At 37.2% G+C, this 25036-nt stretch overlaps 1 protein-coding gene across 1 annotated transcript in view; it reads left to right on the forward strand.

The window, feature by feature from the left end:
* LOC111987563 (callose synthase 3) overlaps positions 1–17744 on the forward strand; it is a 30197-nt gene extending 12453 nt beyond the window's left edge. The window contains 25 exon segments of the mRNA XM_065771159.1: positions 52–133; positions 217–266; positions 392–478; positions 1283–1423; positions 1522–1613; positions 1759–1843; positions 1975–2135; positions 2233–2356; positions 2449–2561; positions 2675–2807; positions 2899–3050; positions 3507–3616; positions 3731–3952; positions 4820–4888; positions 5051–5240; positions 5317–5470; positions 10080–10199; positions 10282–10400; positions 10499–10582; positions 13692–13804; positions 13898–14127; positions 14217–15014; positions 15099–15149; positions 16448–16633; positions 17260–17744. Of these exon segments, the coding sequence (XP_065627231.1) occupies positions 52–133; positions 217–266; positions 392–478; positions 1283–1423; positions 1522–1613; positions 1759–1843; positions 1975–2135; positions 2233–2356; positions 2449–2561; positions 2675–2807; positions 2899–3050; positions 3507–3616; positions 3731–3952; positions 4820–4888; positions 5051–5240; positions 5317–5470; positions 10080–10199; positions 10282–10400; positions 10499–10582; positions 13692–13804; positions 13898–14127; positions 14217–15014; positions 15099–15149; positions 16448–16633; positions 17260–17508 (3915 nt within the window). The 3' untranslated portion in view covers positions 17509–17744.
* The last annotated feature ends 7292 nt before the right edge of the window (positions 17745–25036 follow it).

Consider the following 25036-nt stretch of genomic DNA (forward strand, 5'->3'; position numbering starts at 1 on the left):
GGCAATGATTTAGTCACTATTCGTGTTCTCATGGTCCATGTTTTGTTACAGATAAAGCCTCTAGTGGCTCCAACAAAAGCTATTATGGCAGTTCGAATAACTAATTTTCAGTGGCATGAGTTTTTTCCCCGTGGTAATACACATGGATACGTGGCTTGTAGTTAAATATTAGTTTCATAAAAAAAATAGTTTGTGATGTGCTCATTTTCTTTGCAGCAAAGAACAATATTGGAGTCGTGATTGCACTCTGGGCTCCAATTATTCTTGTATGGGTTCTGTCATTTGTTTTCCACTCTCTCTCTCTCTCTCTCTCTATATATATATATATATATATATAAGTTTGTTGTTTGTCACAGCCTAATGTAACTTCTGGGCCACCTATATTTTCTAGGTCTATTTTATGGATGCCCAGATTTGGTATGCGATATTCTCTACATTATTTGGTGGTATTTATGGTGCATTTCGTCGCCTTGGAGAGGTTAGTGGATCATTTCCTAACTCTAAAAAATAATTCTATAAATTTTTTGGTCTTAATCTTTGTGCTGAGCATGGTCATCAAACTTGAAATAGGCTTCATGCCAAAAATACAAAGCTTTCATTCTAACAATGTGGTAGTTGTGAACAAAGGATTCTCTTTTCTTAAAGTTTCACTAATCTGTTCCACCTGGAAATTCAGAAATATTTTTGAAAACCTTAACTTACTCTGTAATTTTATTCCATGTCATGAAATTAACATTTGAACTGTTTATATAAGTTTGCTTCATCTTAGAGTTTGCATTAATTGGAAGATGCTAGTTGCATGTTCCTGTAGACTGACATTTCTGCTCTCCAAACATGTCATGATATTCCCAACATGGAAGAGCAGGGACTTATTCATTAAAAGTATTGCTTATCATGCATCAACTCTTGCCCCTCTCCCTAACCATGTAGAAGAAATTTCAATACTTTTGGTGGTGTTAGAAATATGACCTATGATTGGATTTCTTAGTTCTTGTTGCAAAAATCTCTCTTAAATCACATTATCGTGCTTGTAAGTAGTTTTGGTTGTTTGCTTTTGTTTTTTTATTGTTTGTTGTGCGTTTGATAGTAATTTTGTTCATATTTTTTCTTGTTTAATTTTATTTTGAATTAAATTTTTTACTCAAAAAAAAAATTGAAATCTATCAGTCATTTCTTTGCCTTCGAATACAAAATCCTTTTAGATCGACATAAAAAGAACTATCACATTTGTTCAGTATCTGAGTGATCTGTTGTTTGCTTTGACGGATACTTTTGCTGCCAGATTCGGACACTAGGAATGCTTCGATCTCGTTTTCAATCACTGCCTGCTGCTTTCAATGCCAGTTTGATTCCAGAGGAAAAGACCGAGCCAAAGAAGAAAGGACTGAAAGCTACTTTGTCTTTGTCTCGCAAACTTGCTTCGGTGAACTATTTATAATTTCATCTCACAATTTTTGTACCTCTTGTAACTTAAAAATATTGCCCTTCCCTTGAGTTTTGCTTATCAGGCTACTACTACAGATATCTAACAAAGGGAAAGAGGCAGCAAGATTTGCTCAGTTGTGGAACAAGATAATCACTAGTTTTAGGGAGGAAGATCTTATAAGTAATAGGTATCTGGAGTGTTTTTCTGTAGTTATTCTTTATCTTGTTCTTCTCAAACATATTGGTTTCTTTGACAGTATTTCTTTGTCTTGGATGTCTGCTCTTACATTAATTCTGTTTGCAGTAGTGTACTGACCTTGTTCTAATTTTCAGGGAAATGGATCTTTTGCTGGTTCCTTATTGGGCTGACCGTGATCTGGACCTTATACAATGGCCTCCATTTTTACTTGCTAGCAAGGTTTGTTTCACCACCTTTCTGTTGAAAAATTTGAAATATTCATGTTGAGGTAGATATAAAAATCTGTTGAAAATTTTGAAATCTTCATGTCAATATGTTTATGAATCTCTCTGTCTGTGTCTGCTCTCTAGATCCCCATAGCATTAGATATGGCTAAGGACAGCAATGGTAAGGATGGGGAGCTAAAGAAGAGAATTAGTAATGACGATTACATGTTTTGTGCTGTTCGTGAGTCCTATGCATCATTTAAGAACATTATCAATATCTTGGTTCAAGGGGCTCGTGAGAATAGGTAAGTTTCTCTGCAATGTAACTAGAAGAAAAAATACTGACTGCAGATACAGTATCCTAACATATTCTTGGTGTTTCTCTTGATTGGATCTTTTCAGGATCATAGAGAAGATATTTTCTGAGGTTGATCCCCTTATAGAGAATGGTACAATAATACGCGAGTACAAAATGAGTGCTCTCCCCAGCCTCTATGACCTCTTTGTTAGGCTTATCAAATATTTGGTAATATTCAAAATATTGTTTGGTATGATCTTTTCAGTCAATAACTCTAGGATTGATAGGGAGTCCTAACCAAGTCAGCCTGATTTTTGCAGTTAGATAATAAGCAGGAAGACAGGGATCAAGTTGTGATTCTTTTCCAGGACATGCTGGAAGTTGTGACAAGAGACATAATGATGGAGGACCAGGACCAGGACCAAATATCCAGGTGCTGCATCTTGATATGAATGTCTGCTCTAAAATACATCTACGTTTAAATATGTAACTTCAGCATTTTCAATTTTTCTTGGAACAGTTCTCAATTTTTTTTTTCTTGAATAGTTTGGCAGAGTCAAACCACCCTGGACCTGAGCATGAGGGGATGAACAACCTTCAAACTAAATATCAGTTATTTGCATCTGAAGGCGCTATCAATTTCCCAATTAAGCCAGAAACAGAAGCTTGGAAGGAGAAAGTGTGTAATTGTTACCAATATGTTATAAATGAAAGTTTCATATAAATCTTATATGTATACTTAGAAATCTCTTCACTTGTTTTATTTGCAGATCAAACGGCTTTATTTACTGCTTACTACAAAGGAATCTGCCATGGATGTGCCATCCAACTTAGAGGCGAGACGGCGTATGTCATTCTTCTCAAATTCATTGTTTATGGATATGCCTTTGGCCCCCAAAGTTCGCAACATGCTCTCTTTCTCGTAAGTTTTTTTCCTGATTAATTTTGACAGTTGCTCATGTGTTGCATTGTTCCTGTTGACAAATCCTAATGTTTCAAAAGCCTTTCTTTGTCAGTTTACAATTTAACTTTTCCAATTCTCTGTTAATTACCTTCTATAATAAGTACAGATAATTTTATTGCCAATAAGCTCTAGGTCCAATTGCACTCCTTGTCTTATAATAATAAAGTTAAGGGTATGGTCGTGGGTTCAAGACCCACTGAGTGTGTGTAACTTACCAAAATAAATAAATCTTATTAATGAAAAAACATAGTGACGGAGGTATACTGATTGTATACAAAAAACCCTACCCTTGGTAACAATTACAAGCACAGTATCTCTAAATTGGAATATAATATCATTAACTAGTTTGGGACATAGTATTATAAGTAGTAGTTGTTATAATATATGCTTCTGATTTAATAATTTTTCCTGTAGAGTTTTAACACCATACTACACTGAGGAAGTTCTCTTCTCCTTGCGTGATTTGGAAGAGCCAAATGAAGATGGCGTTTCAATCCTCTTCTACTTGCAAAAAATTTTTCCAGGTTTATTTCATGCTCCTATTATTGGCCTTGCAATGAGATGTTAAATTTTTTTGTTGTTTCTGTCTCTACTAATTGGTCTAGGGTTCATACTAATATGCAAATATGAACATACAGATGAATGGAACAACTTTCTTGAGCGAGTGGATATGGATAATGAAGACAATCTGATGAAGGTCGTGCATCCAGAAGAACTTAAAAGATCTGATACAGAACTTAAAAGATCTGATGAGTCAGAAGAACTTAAAAGATCTGAGTTAGAACTTAAAAGATCTGCTGAGTTAGAAGAGCAACTTCGCCTTTGGGCATCTTTTAGAGGCCAAACTTTGACTAGAACAGGTACTCTCTCTCTCTCTCTCTCTCTCTCTCTCTCTCTCTGTGTTTTTAAGTTACCAATTTTTCCAAAAGCTTAAGCTAGGAAATAATGAATTCAGTCACTTAGCCATAATTCTAATACTCTTTCTCATATGAGGGCCCAAACTCCCCCATATCAAGTGGGACTCAACACGTAGGATTTAAACATTTTAAATGGGAGGTAGAGTCGATATAGGGATCAAACTTAGAATCTCTTGCTTTGATACCATGACAGATATCCATTTGTCCCAAAAGCTTAAACTGGAAATGGTGAATTTAACTTAATCATACTTAACAGTCTCTTGTGTGTGTTTTTTCTTATAGGTAATATAAGTTTTATTGAATAAAAAGTACATCCTGTTCACGATGGGGAACCCATTGTACTTGAAATAAAAACAAACAAATCAGAGAGCAGAACTAACAGAAGTAAGAAATCAGAAATGGCAATGCATAAAACCCCAAACATGAGACCACTCAAATAAAGTCCCAACTAGCAGAGATTTCAAAAGATCTACTGGTATCTCAAAATCTTCAAATGCACGGGTATTGTGATCCCTCCAAATTAATGACATTGGACAAGATGGTACTATATTCCAAACATTTGAATAACATTTCCCCAAACAATTCCTCCATGCAAAGAGAAGAGAATCAACTGCCTTTGGCAGCACCCACCGAATCCCAAATATCAGAAAACTTCACTCCATAAAGCACGAGCAAACACTCTCGTGTGTCACTTAACCGTGCTTCTGACACTCGTGTGTGTCTGCGCATATGCACTCCATGCTGGGAAATTTATCTTTTCCACTCTAAATTGTCTTTGAATTTTGACTAAAATATTTTTACATATGCCAGTAAGAGGTATGATGTACTACCGGAAAGCTTTGGAGCTTCAGGCCTTCCTTGATATGGCGAAAGATGAAGGTACATACACATTTTTGTGATCATGGTACAATTGATCGTTCTATTTTGTGATATTTTATACTTGTTTTTAAATTTTTATACAAGAAAAGATCTACTTTCAAGTTATTGATGTCTTGATACTAAGTGGCTTTTCTTTTCTTGGTTTGACTGTTGTATCTTCAGATTTAATGGAAGGCTATAAAGCTGTAGAATTAAATTTAGAGGACCACTCGAAGGGGGAAAGGTCTCTCTGGGCACAATGCCAAGCTGTGTCTGATATGAAATTCACTTATGTGGTATCATGCCAGCAATATGGAATTCACAAGCGATCTGGTGATCCTCGTGCACAAGACATCTTGAGGCTCATGACAACGTATTTGTCCCAACTTTATATTTTGAACTCCTAATTGTCTTAACTTTCTATTGATGGATATATTTCCATTTGGCAGCTACCCATCACTTCGTGTGGCATACATTGATGAGCTAGAGGAACCCAGCAAAGATAATTCCAAAAAGGTCAATGAGAAGGCTTATTATTCTTGTCTAGTGAAGGCTGCTCTGCCAAATTCTAAATCTTCGGATCCTGTGCAGAATTTGGACCAGGTAAAAGCTCATTTGATCTGTTGCGTACTAAAGATTTGGGGATTTATCACATAATGCATGCCATCTAAAACTTATTTTACTCATAAAATAGCATGCCTCAAGTTTGACATAGTGCAGTTGTAAGTGTTAAGGACTTTTGCAAATGCATTTTCATTACTTATAAAAAAATATAAAAATAAAAAAAGACTTTTGCAAATGCTTTTGCCTGGTCAGTAATCCCCTTGCCCTCTTTTTCGATGATACTTTTGGCAATTTAAATGGAAGTAGTTGATTACACAAGTGAGATGACCTAAGCTACGAAAATAAGCCAACCCCATTAAAGGTGTCTATGTTGGCTCCAGTATATCCATGTATATGTATAACATAACAGGTTGTGGTCCTCTCTCACTTGCTCGCTAGCATAGTTTAAGGGATGGGAGTAAATGGTGTGAAAATCTGCTCCTCAGAAGAATGAATTATTTTTTTTGATAAGTAATAAGTTTTATTGATATAAAAAAAGGAACACCCTAGTACATAGGGAGTGTACAAGGGGTCAATAAATCAAATACAAAAATTTCAAGAATCTAGGAAATCAATAACAAAGGGGAATGATTGCTTTTGTAAAGCAAACAACCAATCCAATGAAGTTCCAAAAAGAATAGCTTGAGGTCCGGAATAGATCTCTCAATATCTTCAAAACATCTATTATTTCTCTCCCTCCCAAGACACCACATTAAGCAATGAGGAACGATGGACCAAATATAACCATTTCGATGACGACCAAAGCTGCCTAGCCAACACCCTAACAGCCCCAAAACTGTATGCGGAACAACCCAAGTTACTCCAAATAAACCCAAAACCATAGACCATAGATCCATAGCAATAGGACAATGAAGGAAGAGATGGTCAACTAATTCTCCATTAAAGGGGATGGGAAGTTTGATACCCAATCTTATTACCAAGAAATTCAGGGCAATCCAAATCTTTTGTTTCCTTGGAAGGGTGTGTGGAAACCAAAGATTCCTAAGCGAGTAGCCTTCTTCTTGTGGACAGCTGCGCACAATCGGATTCTCACTTTGGATAATCTCATGCTTAGGGATCGTCCTTTGGTAAATCGGTGTTGTATGTGTTGTGGTGATGGGGAGTCGGTAGACCATCTTCTGATTCATTGCCCTATTACACATACCTTATGGTCCTTCATGCTTCAGGCTTTTGGTATTCATTGGGTTATGCCAAGATCGACGGCAAGTTTGTTATCTTGCTGGCATCAATGGCTTGGGAAGCACAATTCAAATATTTGGAATTTGATTCCAGGGTGCTTAATGTGGACTGTTTGGTTGGAACGAAATCGTCGCTCCTTTGAGAACATGGAGAAGACGTTGGATGAGGTAAAGGTTTTATGCCAGCGTAGTCTTTTTGAGTGGGCTCGTTGTTGGGGCTTTACTGATTCTTTGTCTCTTTTAGAGTTTATGTTTTCCCTTAATTTAGCTTTCTGATTTCCTTTTCTTTTGTTTTGCTGTTTGGTTCTTCTATCTTCTTGTTCATCATCATGAACTACTTGTACTTTTATTTTTTCTCTTTTATAATATTTCTCTGATTACCTATCAAAAAAAAAGTAGCACCAATCCAAAATCCACATCTTCCTTTTTCGTAAATTATCAATCATCAAGCATTTCCCTAAGGCAGCAGTCCAAACAAAGAAAGCTACCCTAAAGGGAATCTTCTGCTTCCAAATACTTTTCCAAGGAAAACCATAGATAGTGGGGCCAACTAAAATTTTATAATAATCATAAAACATGAACCCCTTATCTTTGCTAGGAATCCAACACATCTTATCCTCTCCAAACCCCCTTATTGAAGAACCATACATGGTTTCCATAAAGCCTGACATAGCCTCTAATTCCCGAGCATTGACACCCCTAAAGAAGCTCACATCCCAAAAGAGGACAGCATTGGAGGACTTCATAAGCTGAGTCACACTGGCCTCCTTCTCACCTCCCAAGCACCATGGCAAATCCCACCAACTAATAAGCCCGGTTAGTTCCTCCCACATCAACCTACGCCTTTTATTCAAATTTGGCCCATATACGCCTGTAAAAGCCCACTCAAACTGGTCACCAACATTTTTAAACTTGCATGAAACCCAAAAAATACCTCCAAAAGCACCTTCAGAACCCAGGTACAACCAATCTACGTATGGACGACTCCATATTCTTCGAACAATACCTCTAGTAATCCATTCTAGTTTGGTCTCCTGCAAACACATGATGCCTTCCAAAATCGCAACAAATTACAAATCTGAAGCCTCTTGTCAACTTCATTCAGCCCTCTAACATTCCAGGAAAGTGCCTTCAAATTCATTGAGCAATAGAGAGAACCCAATCCCTATTAATACCCCTATGCCTAGCAGATGTAGAGCCATAATTAATAGAACTAAACAACCCCTTCAACTCTCTTAAACCTTTGACCCCTACACTTTTTAAACCATTTGTTTTCTTGTTCACCTCAGCCCTCCAATTTAATTCAGCTTCAACAGCCAATAAAAATTCTATTGCTTGATCTTCCAAACTCTCTAGGGACATGCCAAGGAAGCTATCGAAATTATTGAATCTCCTTTGAAACCACTCTGAGTAAGGTTCATGCCTCTTTGCACTATCCACACCCACAAACCTTTCCACATTCACCACTGTCTGTTCTGCCATGGCTAAAGGTAGAGAAAAAGCAAGTGGTTCAACATCTAGAGGCTGATCAGCATCCTCCGAATAGGTATCTGAAACCCAGTACTCCACCGGCACTTCATCCTCTTCGATAAAAGCTGATGACACATTCGTAACGTCAGAAGACTCCAACGGAACTAAGGCCAGCTGTTTTTGCTTTTCCAATACCTCGGTAGCTTCACACCGTGGCAAAGAGATCTGAATCGGAACCGCAACTGTCCTTCTGTCACGTAATTCAAGTACCCACTGCTCTGAATTCCCCCATTTCTTAACTAGATTGCCAGAATGCTCTTGAAGAATCAGTTGGAAGTCTCGCTCTAAGCTCTCGTCGCAATTTATGGTACATGCTGACTCAATCCTGGCCTTCTCAGCCTCATTGAAGCCAAGAAGCTCAGAGTCAACTACATCGGAGGCTTGATTTGAGTCAGTCAGCGCCGAGAACTCATACCTGGCACCATCGACCTTATTGGAATCGAGAAGTTCGATATCAAAGACCACCGACGACATCAACAACATTATCGGCACATCCACCACATCGCTCCTCAAAATATCTATAGCTGAGCATGCCGAGACTAATGGAACTGACAAAGGCTTCCCTAGAGGTTGGGTCTCTCAAATCGGTGAAGACATCTCTTTTCTTTTGGGCCGCCAGACCAAAGTGGGCTTAGGCTTAAAATTATGTAAATGAGTTGGGTTAAGTGGTTTAGTTTCAGAGAGTGCATTGGGCCTAAGGACAACTTGCCTGTGCCCAACACCAGATGGCCTTACACAACCCACTTCCTGAATGTTGGAGCTCTTCACTTCCCACTTACCATTCAGCCCACGCTCCAAACTTAACGATACTTCTAGCGCCAAAGGAGATTTAGTGCCATTAAAATCATTGTCTTTAATCTCAAGCATGATTTCAGCCCCAGTTACCGCTCTTTCCTTCCCAGCACTCCTATCGCACGAATCATGGTTCTGATTGCTCAAGCATGTTTTGTTAAATTTTGAATATTGGGAACTAATTGCTTTCCTTTTTTGCTTCCACCATTGCCGACAAAAAGGATTTTTGTTGTCTAAACTGTTGCACTGTCGGGTTTAAGAGAGATTGAGATGGCGGTTTGACGGCAAGTGTGTCAGGAGCAATAGCCTTACGTAGATGAAAGCCAAACCCTCTCCACCCGCTACCTAGCTTTCCTTCCGGCACAATGATGAAACCCTTCCAACGGCCATGAACAAGTTCAGAGATCATAAGAAAGCTTCCATGTGCATTTGATTCCAGTTGCAAAAAAAAAAAAAAAAAACCTTATTGCCATCCCTGAAGGATCTTGCAAATTTTTCAGGAGGTATATTTGACATGAGATCCTCCACATTAGTTAGCAAACGTTTAGCACTCTCTTTACTCATGAAAACTGACCAGAGAGAATCCTTATTTCTTTCGTATATACGTAACATGTAATAAGTACCTCCCTCCTCAACCGAAAATTCAAACATTTTGGATTCGACGAAAAAGAAGATGGAACCTCCCATGATAACCAAGAAAAAGAAAAAGCCAAAGAGTTTTGTGACTAATCTGAGGTAGCCAGGCCTCACATCTGTTTCATGTTCATAAGAACGAATTATTGTTGCTTACCCAAAAAAAAGAATGAACAACCATCTTATGTGTATGCAGTAGTCCTTGTGCCAGCCAAATGTGTGTAGATAAAATGTTGAGTGAGTGGTTGGGAGAAGCATTTGACTTTTGTGCAGATAACTCTTTTTTATAAATTCATTTTCTTTTTACTCTCTAAAAAATTTCAAACTCATTTACACTTTCATTAATTTAATTTCAATTTGTGTGTGTGTGAGTGTAGCTTCACAAACTCTCTTTAGTCTTTATCAATCTCCCAAATCAAAATATATTTGACTTGATTGTCTCAATGTCCATGCAGATTATTTATAAAATAAAACTTCCTGGACCAGCAATCTTAGGTGAGGGAAAGCCAGAAAATCAGAACCATGCCATTATATTTACACGTGGTGAAGGCTTGCAAACAATAGATATGAACCAGGTATATTTATTGTTAAATCTAAATAAACATGCTACCTTATCCCTTAACATATATCAGTTGGTTAGAAGTGTCTATTTCTTAGGATAACTACATGGAGGAAGCATTAAAAATGAGGAATTTGCTTCAAGAGTTTCTTAAAAAGCATGATGGTGTGAGGTACCCTACAATCCTTGGGCTTAGGGAACATATATTTACAGGAAGGTTGGTACCTTAATGTTGTTATCAGATAAGCCATTTGTCTTTGGAATTAATTATTTGATATTATGTATCACTAACTATTCTATCACTTTTTGGTGCAGTGTTTCTTCTCTTGCTTGGTTCATGTCAAATCAAGAAACCAGTTTTGTGACAATTGGGCAGAGACTATTGGCCAACCCTCTGAAGTAAGTCATCATTGCACCGAATTTCTTCAAACGTGACATAGAAATAAAAGTTCGGGGTGCCACCAGTGGCCTTGTAGCCCAGTGGAATTTGCCCTCTACTTGTGGGATTTAAGCCTTGTTTGGTTGGGTGGATAGAAAACTAGGAGTATAGAAAAGTTTTAGTTTTTCACCATATGTTCTTCGGTATAGTGGATGGAACAGTGGAATGATGGAAAATAAATATAAATTTGCTTTGTTTGGTTGAAGAAAAACAAAAGGGAAAAGTAGTATTATGAATTTGCTGTTATGTCTCTATTACATGAGAATTGCTACGTCCACACAACATTTTCACAATAGTTTCACAACAAATCTTAGGCAATAGGTTGTTACTGGTTCTAATTTGAACCTACCATTGAAATTATTTTTTTGCCTGTCAGTAAGTGTCAGCAACAATTTAGGATTTATTGTGAAAGTGTTGTAGACATAGCATTTCTCTTAATATAATATTACATAGGAAATGAATTTACTAGAACATGCATAAAAAGTTGGTCCTTATCCTCCTTTTGCTTATCAAAGAATATATATATATATATATATATTAGGTACTTTGAGTCAGTGGCGTCATATCTGGAGTTTTTTGCAATGTCTTTCTATTTCTTTTTTTCTTCAATATGTTAGCTTAAGTTCTTGAGTTATATGTATTTGTTTCATGTTCAGAGTGTTCATTATGACGTTCAATCTTTTTCAATAAAAATCCTATTAGCTATTAATATATATATGCGTGTGTGTGTAATTGAAAATAATGAAACATAAAAACCATAATAAAAAAAACTGCAATTATATAAACAAAAAGAATAGCTCCAAGATTCATATTGTTATGTCACAAAAATAATTGAAAACAAAACAAAGAATTAATACAAAATAAATAAATAAATAAAGGGGTAATTACACTCTCCTCCCTTGAGGTTTGGGGAGATGACACTCCACCCAAAACCTGAAGGGAAAAAACACTTGACATCCATTTGACAAAAATACACTTTCATTAAAAATGTGAAGTTTAGAAATGTTGTGTACTAACTTGTTCTTTGTTCAAGGTTAGGTTTCCAAAACTGCCCGCCATTTTAGATTTAAAATCCATTGTTTTGAATATTTAATTAAAGTGTTTATAAAATATTAAGTATGACTTTTGCTTATATTTTTCTTTCTTTTTTCAATGAGTTGTGGAGAGATTTGCCATTGCAAGTCTTTTGGTGCTTGATAAACTATGCATTTTTATTCTAAATTTATCAATTATGTATTTACTAACCATAGATAAACTTTTGTAAAGAGATTCTTATAGAAATTTAGAATATTTTGTTATTAATATAAACAGAAGGGGGAGTGTTAATTTTTTCAAACCTAAAGGGAGACGAGTGTTTTCTCCCTTCAGGTTTGGGGTGTAGTGTCATTCCCCCAAACCTCAAGGGAGGGGAGTGTAATTACCCTAAGAATAAAAGATAAATGAAAAAGGAAAGAAGGAAATATAAAATAAAAATAATCTTAGAAGGATGGGGCTTTTCCATTTGCTGCCAAGTGTATACATACAGCGTGTATATGAGGAAGAGGTCCACATTCACCTTTCTCTGCATTTGTACTATCCCATTTGTAATAAGTTTTTCAGCACAAAAATTACAGCCCACAAAACGTTCCCTTCTTATATACTGCAAGGACAAAAGAGTACAGCAGTGCAGCACTCAAGAGGTAAATGCAGTGGTGCAGAAATTGACACACCCAAAAAGTGGCCTCTGCAGCTTTTGCCTTCAAAGCCTCTGGGGGCTTGACAGAGATGAAGGCGAGGGGAGGGGATGACATAACTATTCTAAGAACAACAGTATGACCTCTGTTTGCAGTTGCATCTCAAATCCATTCTAATATTCTTTTTTTTTTTTCCCTGAAATTTTACAAGTTGTGTTTGGTAACCAAGAAAGCGAAGGAAAAGAATGAAAGTGAGCAGTCAGAGGGCAAATTAGTAATTTTATTCTTAGCCCATATTTTCACTCCTCATTTATCACCATTTCAGACAGATTAGAATTTGTGGTCCCTGGCGGTGAATGTCACCCTTCCCCATTTTCTATACTGAATTTCTTTCATACCAAACAGAGAAAAATATCAATCTTCTCATCACTTTCCTTCCCCCATTTTCATTCCTAATTTCACCCAAACCAAAGAGACTGTTAGGTTTGGGTTCGAATCCCCTAATTTACGTCTACAACTACAACAATATTAAGCCTTAGTCCCAAAATTTTGAACCAGGGTGACGACTCAATTCTAATTGTTTGATGATATTTGGAGTCTAATGCTTTTTTCCTTTGCCTGCCTGCACCCCCACAGGAGGAGGGGAGGGGGGGGTGTCATTACTTGTAAATCCAGTTGTCAATTCTTAGATATACTTGATCAACTCACCAAAGTATGAGAGAAACCAAGTCCTGCACAGCTGTAGTTCTAGGTTGATATTTTAACTTCAGTTTGCTAAAATTTTGAAAAAGAGGAAGTTCTTTGAAAATTTGGTGTATTGTGCAAATGCAAATTTAAGGGCATCTAGGAAATTACCATGGTTTCTGCAGAAATGCAGTTGAGTGTGAGGGTTTAGTCTTTCAGATAATACTCCATGTCAGCATGGCACAATGAGTATGTTCTTTCTTTCTTTCATTTTTCCCCATAATGTTTGTCTTGAAATGTGTGTTTCTTCAATGAGTAATGAATGTATAAGATGCAATACAGGTTGTTTTACTGCTACTTAAAGTTCAAACTTAGCACTTTTTATGTTTTACCCAGCCTGAAACTTTTTGTTCCAACCTCTCTGGGAACTGGATTGACAACCCTTGCAAAAAGGTTGATACATAATATTGTGAATGCTCAGAAATAGAGCTACTTGGAGTCACCAGTGTTTTCAATAAACTATTGCAAGTGTTATTAAAAAAAATAATAATAAAAAATTTGGGGGTTTGAGAGAGATGTGCAGTCATTTTCGTTGTCCATATGTGGATCTGCTAGGGCACTTATACCATCTTGTGTTTTTATGCGCGTGTGCTTGTGAATCCAGATACATGTTTATTGCACTTAACTTCTGCTCTTGTTTCTCTACGTCTAGGGTCCGATTCCACTATGGTCATCCTGATGTGTTTGATAGGCTCTTTCACCTTACTAGAGGGGGGGTCAGTAAAGCATCCAAGGTTATTAATTTGAGTGAAGACATTTTTGCTGGTATGCTGTTATCGAATGCTTTCTCCTTTAATTTTCTTGGTCTATGTGCATGATTTTGGCTTTATCCAACTTATATTATGACTGCACGTACAGGCTTCAATTCTACTCTTCGTGAAGGCAATGTTACCCATCATGAGTACATACAAGTCGGGAAGGGGAGGGATGTGGGTCTGAACCAGATTTCTATGTTTGAGGCAAAGATAGCTAATGGCAATGGAGAACAGACATTGAGTCGAGATATATACCGGCTTGGACACCGTTTTGACTTTTTCCGAATGTTATCATGCTATTTCACCACAATTGGTTTCTACTTCAGTACTCTGGTATGTTCAAATGAACTATTAACGATTTTCAGCTTTTTGAAATATTTTGTAGTTAACTGAAGACTTTGAATCTTATTTTCTTCTGGCAGATCACTGTGCTCACTGTGTATGTGTTCCTTTATGGTCGCCTTTATCTTGTCCTGAGTGGGCTTGAAGAAGGCCTGAGTAATCAACCAGGAATTCGAGATAATAAGCCCCTTCAAGTGGCTCTTGCTTCCCAATCTTTTGTTCAAATTGGATTTTTGATGGCCTTGCCTATGTTGATGGAAATAGGGTTGGAAAGGGGTTTCCGAACTGCACTAAGTGAATTTATTTTAATGCAATTGCAACTGGCCCCTGTATTTTTCACATTCTCTCTCGGGACAAAGACCCACTACTATGGAAGGACATTACTTCATGGAGGTGCAAAATATAGGCCCACAGGTCGAGGGTTTGTGGTGTTCCATGCCAAGTTTGCTGACAATTATAGACTCTACTCCCGGAGTCACTTTGTCAAGGGAATTGAGCTCATGATCTTGCTTCTTGTGTACCAAATCTTTGGTCATACTTATAGAAGTGCTGTTGCCTATGTCTTGATCACTATATCTATGTGGTTTATGGTGGGTACCTGGCTTTTTGCCCCCTTTCTTTTCAACCCTTCCGGTTTCGAGTGGCAAAAGATTGTAGACGATTGGACCGATTGGAATAAGTGGATAAGCAACCGAGGAGGTATAGGTGTGCCATCAGAAAAAAGTTGGGAATCATGGTGGGAAGAGGAACAAGAGCATCTTCATCATTCTGGAAAGCGTGGTGTCATAGCTGAAATATTGTTATCCTTACGATTCTTTATATATCAATATGGACTTGTATATCATTTGAACATTACAAAAAACACTAAAAGTTTTCTGGTAAGGATTGTGTCCTAGTATTTTATCAAATTTTAGTAGAATTTCTACAGTGAAATCATATCTTATCTTTTCACTTGGTCACAGGTCTATGGAATATCTTGGCTGGTGATCTTGCTAATATTGTTTGTTATGAAGGTAACTGCCAACTTCTTCACGTATTTCCCTGTCATATGTTACATTATGCACAGCATAAATAATTTCGTTCTCCATACAACAATTCACTATCTTCTTTTTAAGTAATCTAATCAGGGGCTAGCATTACGCTTTTTTTTTGTTACTACAGTTCAGGTGTTTACCAATTTGAATTCAAGTATATGTCTTCTGTAAATTGATTTAAATAGTTAGAGAATTGAGCTAGTTAATATATTGTACACACACTTGTCCCTTCTTTTATGGAGAAAGAGGGAGGACGGGTCAAGTTTCCCTGGGTAAATTAGGGTACGTTTGGTATACTGAATGGGGATTACGACAAGAATTGTAATTTTTATTATTAGTAATAAAATGTGTTGTAATGTAATAACTAAACTTATTCGTTAGTTTGGTTGTGAGTTATAACATTAGAATGAAACTTAACATTTATTTTAGGAAATATCTTACTCATACAATTATATCTCCTTAAAAATTGTTATTTTTAAATTTAAGAGAGATGCGTTATTTTTTATGGTTTTTTATTTTTATAATTGTTAGATGTATATAGAAAGTTTGTTTATTTGGAAATATATTAAGTTTTGAAATTATTGCACTTACTAAGGAATAGTTAATACAACCTTTTAAAAAGGAATAATTATTCCTCATTTTGAAGAATAGCTATTCATAAGGATGACTATTCCTTGTAATAAAAACATAATCAAACTAAAGAATAACTAAACCATAGAAATAATTATTACATTACAGCGCCTATTACAGTCTACCAAACATGCCCTTAATATATTTGACTCAATCAAGCTGATTAAATGTTCAAAGACTGACAGCCTGATGCAAATTAGAGGACATTTTTTTGTTTGTTTTTAATGTCAGTCTGCAGCTTTCTTGTAAGACGATGCATCTTTTCCATTGCTCTGTTTGTTTTCACCTTATCACAGTTTAAGAATACTGTTATGTCTCTCTATGAGTCAACCAAAAGAGGTTAAGTAGATGAGTTTCAAGATGAGTTTCAAACTTTAATTTTGATTTCCTTTCAAAAGTTTTGTTGCATATTTCAATTTAAGGACTTTTTTGGTTTGTTCTTAATGTCTGTCTGCTGCTTTCGTGTAAGACGATGCATCTTTTCCATTGCTCTGTTTGTTTTCATCTTATCACAGTTTAAGAATACTGTTATGTCTCTCTATGAGTCAATTCCTTTCAAAAGTTCTGTAGTATGTTTCAATATTTTTATATGAATTGGCACTGCTGAAGAGTTAACTTTTTTTTTTCCTTTTTTTTGGTGGTGGTAGACTGTCTCTGTTGGGCGGCGGAGGTTCAGTGCCAATTTTCAACTTGTGTTCCGGCTGATCAAAGGAATGATTTTCCTAACTTTTGTCTCCATTCTGGTCACTTTGATTGCTCTCCCTCACATGACAGTCCAAGACATCATTGTTTGCATTCTCGCCTTTATGCCAACTGGTTGGGGGCTCATTCTGGTAAGTTAATGTTTCTATTGTCACCTTTACTTTTGTTTTCCAACCACAGTATGTTGAAACAGACTTGAAATATGGGTGTATGTATGAGTGTCAAGCTTGAAATATGGGTATTTGCATGAGTTTCAAACTTGAAATATGGGTTTTTTAATCCCACAAGATACCTGCTCTGATTGGGTGATGTGATTGCCTAAAATCTTGGTGATCTCTCTCTCTCTCTCTCTCGTGCAGTCATGCTATTTATAAAAGAAAATTTGCTTAAAATAAATCTTTTACTTTGCTTTTTTGCTTTTTGAAAATCTTATCTTTAAAGGTGATTTGACCTAATGTTGTGATTCATCTTAGCTTTATTGTTCTCCCACCTTATAAGGTTCATGTCCAGTATATATGGGCATATTGTACTACACTGCAAGGATAATGATGTGAGAATTGCATCATGTGCGGGGTTCAAGGGATATCCCAATGGTTCCAGCACCTTTTATGGTGCTTGTGCTCTGGGGTTCAAACCCCACCTGGCCCTCTCTGCTATTTACCTATCAACAACAACAAAAATAATTGCATCACGTGTTTGTGTTTCCTTGTTTTGTATGCTTAATTTCACATGGTTTTGTTCTCCTTAATTGCACCAGATTGCGCAAGCGTGCAAGCCTCTTGTTCAGCGTGCTGGGTTTTGGGGTTCAGTTCGGACGCTTGCTCGTGGTTATGAGATTGTAATGGGTTTGCTACTGTTCACTCCAGTTGCATTCCTGGCCTGGTTTCCTTTTGTTTCAGAATTCCAAACTCGTATGCTCTTTAACCAAGCATTCAGCAGAGGTCTACAGATTTCTCGTATTCTTGGTGGCCAACGAAAGGATCGTTCATCACGCAACAAGGAGTAATTTTACTGACTGCAGCAGGGCTATGTTTATGCTAATCCCACAATTCTTATTACACTCAGGCAGACTTATTTACTGTTTATATCTATTATAAGCTGTTGTTGTAATTAACTAATTATGGTGCTAATAGGGCTGCGTTAGTGCATTTTTGTGTATTCTATTTGACTCAAGTTCTGCCAGCTCTTGTGTGTCGCATCAACAAAAAGCATTTTACTAATTATGATAATTGGGTTATATAACTTGGAATGACTTTTCTGATAGATAGAAAACACGCAACTGATTTTACAAGTGATCAAACAATGGGGAACCCTTTGCGTTTCCTCCTGCAAAAAAATCTGACATCTCTCACTCGGGGTAGACAAGCATGGAACCCACACCTTGTAAAAGAGATGTTAGACATGTTTACATGTGTCCGAAACAGGCAAACATTAGTAATTACTTTAATTAACTTTACTTTTAAAACATTGTTTTATTAAAAGGATTACTTGCCTCACTCTCATATAATGTATTTTCCATCCAATCATGTTAGAATAGTACTAGAAAAATCAATTTAGAGATTCCTATTGTGTTTGAACAACAATTTTTCTATATGAGGTTTGTCTTTTTATAGGCTCAAGGAATGGTACAAACATACAGTTTTCTGGGTGGTGGCTGTAGGAGCCCTACCAAAATGAAGCAGGCTGGCAGTAAGGAGGCAAGCTGAAAATATTGAAAATATTGGCCATCTTCTCTGTTGATTGGAGGAAACTAGTTTGCGTATATTCTAGCATTGTATTCATTGGTCATTGTCAAGCTAATCTGGTTTGGTTTCAAATGGGGTTTCCAAGTTGAGAGAATCATGCTCACTCAGCTTCTCGTTGAATCTCCATGGGGCACCCTCACTTCATATTGAACAGGATAGCTTTCAAAGAGAAGTTTACTCCTTTTTCAAATAATGACCACTGATGTTATCTCAAGTCGAGAAACCAGGTTTACCATTACGGTACGGTACCACAATTTCCCTAGACAATAATCTTATTTCATGGCCCATATTGCGAATCGCTCTGATTATCTGGGATGCTGCAACGTCTGCTGATGAAGTTAGTCCTGTAGGCATTGCTCACCTAAGACAATGACAGAATGATGGGCTTGTTGGAGATGATGGTGTCAGAGAAAGGGCTAATTAAAAAAAAAAAAAAAAAAGTTTTAAGACAAAACAAAACAACATTGGCATGAGGATCCGAAGTTGGGGTGAAAAAATTACAACAATTCTAGCACCTTCTTTTTTTCTTTTTCTTTTTTCTTTTTTTTTTGAGAACAACAATTCTATCACTTGATTTTAAAGAATGTTTTTCATAAACAAAAAAATAAAAAGGGGTATGCATTGATATTGATGTGCTTAGTATCCAACTACATAACTTGGCCAATCAAGATGAGCTCATCAAGTGACTCACTCAGGGTTGCACAATTAAGACTATCATGACCCCTCTACTCAAAAAGTCGATCAAACCATAGTAAATCAATATCTATAAATTAAACCTAAATAGTTACAACCGTGACAACAAAATTCAAAAAAACAGTTCTCCATTAGTAATCACTTAAATCTTCGTTAGTAATCACTTAAAATAGCTTCATAAAATTTTTGAAAAGGCATGCATGTCCGAATATCCTCATTATTTTTTTTCCCCCTTTACAAATAAAAGCACGAACTTTAATTTAAGCATCAAAGCATGGGTGGTTGGTACAACACTAGTGCCCTTTGGTTGACTCTTGTTATAGGTATCCATTACCCATGTTAATCATGTGTTGAGGTACAAATTTCCGGGCCCTAATTTCATTAGCCCGCTCACAAAATACCCACATGAGCCCACACATTATTTTAAACCCACATAAATATTTCCCATATATAGATTACCCAAATATTCTCCATGTTATTGGGCTTTCACAAATACTCTTTACACAAGCCCATAAATTGCCTTGGGCCCTCTCACAAATATTGCCCATCATAGCCCACATATTATTCAACTTAGGTTTTCACAAAAATACTCACCATATTGCTACCATATTGGGCCACAAAATTATACCATCTCTATAAAAAGCCCAACAAAACACTCTTGCAAAGCCCGTTGCTACACTGCACTTTTACAAAGTCCGTTGCTATATGGCACCCTAAAACCCATTACTACACGGCACCCTAAAACCTGTTGCTACACGGCACTCTTACAAAACCCATTACTACACAGCACTTTTACAAAGCCCGTTGCTACACGACACCCTAAAGTTCATTGCTACACAGCACTCTTACAAAGCCCAAATACTAATTTGGCACTTATTTTACAAAACCCAAATACTAATTTAGCACTATTTTACAAAACCCAAATACTAATCTGACACTTATTTTACAAAACCCAAATATTAATTTGGCACTATTTCATAAAGCCCAAATGCTATTTTGGCACCTATTTTATAAAGCCCAAATATTATTTTAGCAACTATTTTATAAAGCTCAAATGCTATTTTGGCACATATTTACAAAATTCAAATATTATTTTGACACTTGTTTTACATATACTAAATCCCATACTCATGGGAAATATAATTATTCATCCCTCGAGAAATACCTCTTTTACAAGATTTATAAAAGCTCATGAATATCACTCATGGCAAAACTATTCATTTTGTAAGGATAACCAAGCCTAAGGAAGCTTAACTACAAAGCCCAGCTGGACCAGTCCAGCCCTCACACAAATTCCAGCAAATAGAGGTCATGTAAGTTGACCAGCCAAAATCCAGCACAACTAAGCAGCTGGAGCCCATTCCATCGAGTCCCAATTTGTCTAATAAGATCAAAAGAGGACACGTGTCCATCAGGGGTTAAACCCTTCCTCCATAAGCTGAAATTTTATCATTTCTCATGTGACATAAAGCTAAAAGTGATATGACAAAAATCTGGAAAGCTTTAGCCAGTTGTCACTTCTTTCTTCTACAACACATTCAGTCAGGAACCAAGAGCAGCCATGACTAGGCCATTAAAGCTCCTGAAATAACTTGAAATCAATTCATTTTCATACTAAAAACGTGTATTCTCTGGTTCGTGGACCAAGCACATGAACCCTGAATGGGGAAACTAAGAGAAATGTGGTTTGGAGGGCACTAAGGGGATCCCAGCAAAGTTCCTAGTAAGGGCTCCAAGGTTGACACCTAGCTTGGGGTGATCCAATCTGGCCTAGGGAGCTCTGATTCTAGCTGCAGCATAACAAGGATCATTAACCTAAAGCGTGCTTTAATCCCATCAGCCAAAGCCAATCAGTATTCAATACTAAGTCAGAATCCCAGCTGTTATTACCCAAAACAGTAAGAATCTTCTAAAAGTTGAGCTTACCACTATTAGCTAAAATCCCAATAACGGTTCTCTAAGGATTTTCTGAGGATTGGGAAAGATTTAGCAGAGATTATTTGCTAATCACCTCCTAAAAAACCAAGATATAAATGAAACTCTCCATTAATGCTTCAGCAATACACTAAGACATACACCAAAACAGGTTTTTCCTTAACCTTTTTGTTTAAGCCTACTCTAAGCTCTAAGAGAAAAAAAAAAAAAGCACTGATTTCTTAGTTTCAAGCCTAGAAACTAAGTCCCCAACTCCTAGCTCAAAAACACTTCTCATAACTATATTCATAAGCACTTATCTACCCCCAGCAAAAAGCTCTAGCAACCTTACTATACTCTCTCACTCATTACTCATACTACTCACAAATGACTCTCTCTACTCATTACTCACTATATATTCACAAGCATGTCTTGGCTCCATAATGATCTTGCTATGCTAGTTGGGATCTCTCTCTCTCCTTTCATCTCACACTAAGTTTTTCTCACTATTTGTCATAATGGAACCCATGATATTTACTTATTCATTTACTATTAATGGTTATGATGTAACTATTACTATAAAAATTTTCTCTCATATTGTTGTATTAGAAGACTCCTCTCTAGAGCTAACGGATGATGAGTCTAAAAGTGTAGATATTTTCCTTAATCTGTGAAGTAGCTAATAGCTGGAGGTTTATCCTATTTTATCTTACTTTACCGTTGGATATTTTATGTAGAAATACCCCACTAGGTCATTTTCTGCAGAAACATTTTGTTGCTGGGTTATTTCTTACAACATGCTTTTCAACCGTGCTGATATGACCGTTGTAGAGATTGTTTAGGGCCACTCTTGTCAGTTCCAATCTAGGCCCAATGCATAAAATATAGTGGATTCCTTGGATCTTCACTGATAGCCTTTGGGCGTGCATCAAGCCCATCATTGAGTTTCGGTTTAGACCCCCTAACCCAACATAAATCTCATTTGTCGGAAAGGAAACTTTTTTGCCCCCGACATCATGCAACCATATTATTCATCGCTTAACATCTTTTGTAGGAGCACGGATTAGGGATGGCAATTTAAATCCGACCCGCAGATACCCAGCCCGGCCCGATCCTAATGGGCCAAATTTTACCCGGCCCGATAAAGAATAGGGTCGGGTATGGGTTTTTAAAAAAAAAAAATCCGAAGCGGGTTCGGGTCGGGTCCGGGTTTTATAAGAAAAACCCGAAACCCGACCCGGATAAGACCCGGTTATATATATATATATATAATTACTAAATTACCCTCCCATATATATATAGTAAACCCTAAACTCTTCTCTTCTTCTCCTCATTTCAGCTGAATCATCAGCTCACACATCTGCCTCTCCCTCTTCATCTCTCTGGCTCTGCTCTCTCACACTCACGGCCACAAGTCCACAACACACACGGCCACAGTCCTCTACCCCTCTCATCATCCTTACGCCACCGCCCCTCTCATCTTCCTCACGCCGTCACCGCACATGCTTTACCCCATGCCGCCGCCGCACAGGCTTTTTACAGTCTACTCTCTCAACTCCGTTTCATCTTCCTTGCCCATGGCCACAACTACAAGCGTGACACGACCTCACTCCATGACATTCTCCATTTTTTTTCTTTTTTTTTTCTTTTTTCTGGGTTCAGTTTCGCAGTTCGCCTCGGTTTGTGTTTGTGTTTATCATTTCTGAAAGGGAAAAATGAAAATAATAGATCTGAAATTTGTGTTTGGTTTGTGATTTTGAAAGGGAAAATTGTAGATGTGAAATTTGTGTTTGGTTTGTGATTTTGAAAGGGAAAATTGTAGATCTAAAATATGTATTTGTGATTTCTGTGTTTATGTTTGTGCTTGTGTTTGGATTTATGTTTTTGTGATTTCGGGCCGAAAAATCCTAAATCAAAATTTTTGTTTCTGATTTTGGGTTGGGTTGGTCATGAGGGACGGGGCCCGCGGGGCCCGGCGGGGGCGGGTCTGGGCCCCGGGAAAAAAATTCGATTATTAAACAGGCCGGGTTCGGGCCACGGGTCTTGGCCCGCGGGTCGGGTCCGGGTATGAAAAAACCCGACCCGAACCCAACCCGTTGCCATTCCTAGCACGGATAATTTTCTCATGAAAAAATTGTTGTATGGGTCAAACTCGATTAATGGACGCTTGTCAAAACATTATCATGGAAAGCAACCAAAATGATCCATCGAGTGTAGTTACATTGGAACAACAAGTGAGAGACATGACACAAAATGTACATCAACTAGTACAACAAAATTGATGCTCAATTCAAAGATTTCTCTCTCATGACGGTCCATTTTTCACATAACATCAACAAAGGAGAACATGATACATCGTAAAAGAATGATGAGCCATTAAAAAACCTTCATGATAAAGCCAAGAGCCAAACAAAGAATTGATCACAAAAAATGGTATGTCAATCGGAAAATTAATTGCATAAGTAGGCTAATGAGCTAGAGATGTTTGCATACTAAGACGTGCAATTTAAAAATTTAAAAAAAAAAAAAATTTGATGCCAAGTTAGACAAGCCATGAAAAGGGAAGACTCTTGTAGTTGTGGAGACTTGGTACAAAAACTAGGGATGGCAATTTATATCCGATCCGCAAATACCCAGCCCCGCTCGACCTTAATGAGTCGGATTTTAACCAGTCCGATAAAGAATAGGGTTGGGTATGGGTTAAAAAAAAAAACCCGAATTGGATCTGGGTTTTATCAAAAACCTGGCTTGAACCCAAACCCAAACCCAGTTATTATGAAATTACAAAAAACCCCTTATATATAATTGTAAACCCTAACCCACCTACCTCTCATTTCAGCTCAACCTCACACAAGAGCTCGCTCAATCTCTCTGTCTCTCACTCAATCACTTAAGAGCACGCACAAGAGCACTCTGTCACTCATTCTCAATCTCACAACTCACACACTCACTCTCAAGCATTGCCGCGGTGCCACCCAAGCTCTCTGCCTCTTACTGCCAGTACAAGCTCTATACACCACCGGTCCCTTTCCCAACTATCATCGTTGGTCTGTTCTCTGCTGTCCCGTCCCTACTTGATGCCACCACAAGTCGCCACTGCGAGCCACTTTATGAGGCAACTCCGTCTCTTTCTCTCGCTCAATAGCTAGCCCTAGGTTGAACCTCCATGGCTAAACACAAACACTCTTCCCTTTATCTCTAGATCTAAAACCCAAGGCCGAAGGCCTCAAGATCCCTCTCTCTGATCTCCAACTTAGGGCCAAGACTCTCTTTCTCTCTCAATTTCTATTTTTATCTTCTTTATATTTATTTTTTGTTTGATTTGAAATCTCCTCCATTGGTTTGGTTATTTTTGGGTTTGAGGATTGAAAAACGGGATTTATTTATTTATTTGGGTGTGGCTGTGGAGATTTGAAAATAAGGGATTTTTTGGATTGGTTGTTTGGTTGTGGGTTTAATGTTGAGTTTGAGGCTTGTTTCAAAAAAGGTTCATTTCTAGTTGGGCTAAATGGGGTTCGCGAGGAGGGTTTGGGCCCTGCAAAAAAATTTGTTTAATAATTGGGTCAGGTCCGGGTCCGGGTTAGGTCCGAGTATGCAAAAACCTAGCCCAAACTCGACCCGTTGTCAATCCTAACAAAAACATATATACATTTCATTCCTGACATAAGTAACCCTTACCACCAAAATTTAAAATGCCATGGTTAGAAGCGTTTAATTGTACTAATAACCCTTTTGACCACTTGGAAATATATAAGACTCTAATCCATCTACATGCTATTTCAAACAAGATCATGTGTAGAGTAGAGCTTTCTTGACTAAACTAAAAAGTTCAACGAAAATATGGTTCAATGTGTTGAAAGCCTATCCTTTGCTAAGATGAGCAAATTATTTGAGAGTCACTTCATTGGTGGGTGGAGACAATATGAGGCCTACTACTTACCTCGTAAATGTTAACCAAAATAAGGGATTACGTGGTTAAGTAACAATTTGATTTTTTAGTAATTATAAAATTTACGTGATATAATAAAGTTTAAAATCTCATTTTACATCACTTAAAATAAATCTAATTTTTTCTTAATAAAAGATACATTAGTTAAAGGAGAAAAGTAACTAATTTTAAACAAGAAATACATTAGTGAAATGAAGAAAAATGATATGATTTTTATTTGTTTTTACAATAAA

Source organism: Quercus suber, unplaced genomic scaffold (genome assembly GCF_002906115.3).
Source record: "Quercus suber isolate HL8 unplaced genomic scaffold, Cork oak 2.0 scaffold_40, whole genome shotgun sequence".
Lineage (NCBI taxonomy): Eukaryota > Viridiplantae > Streptophyta > Magnoliopsida > Fagales > Fagaceae > Quercus > Quercus suber.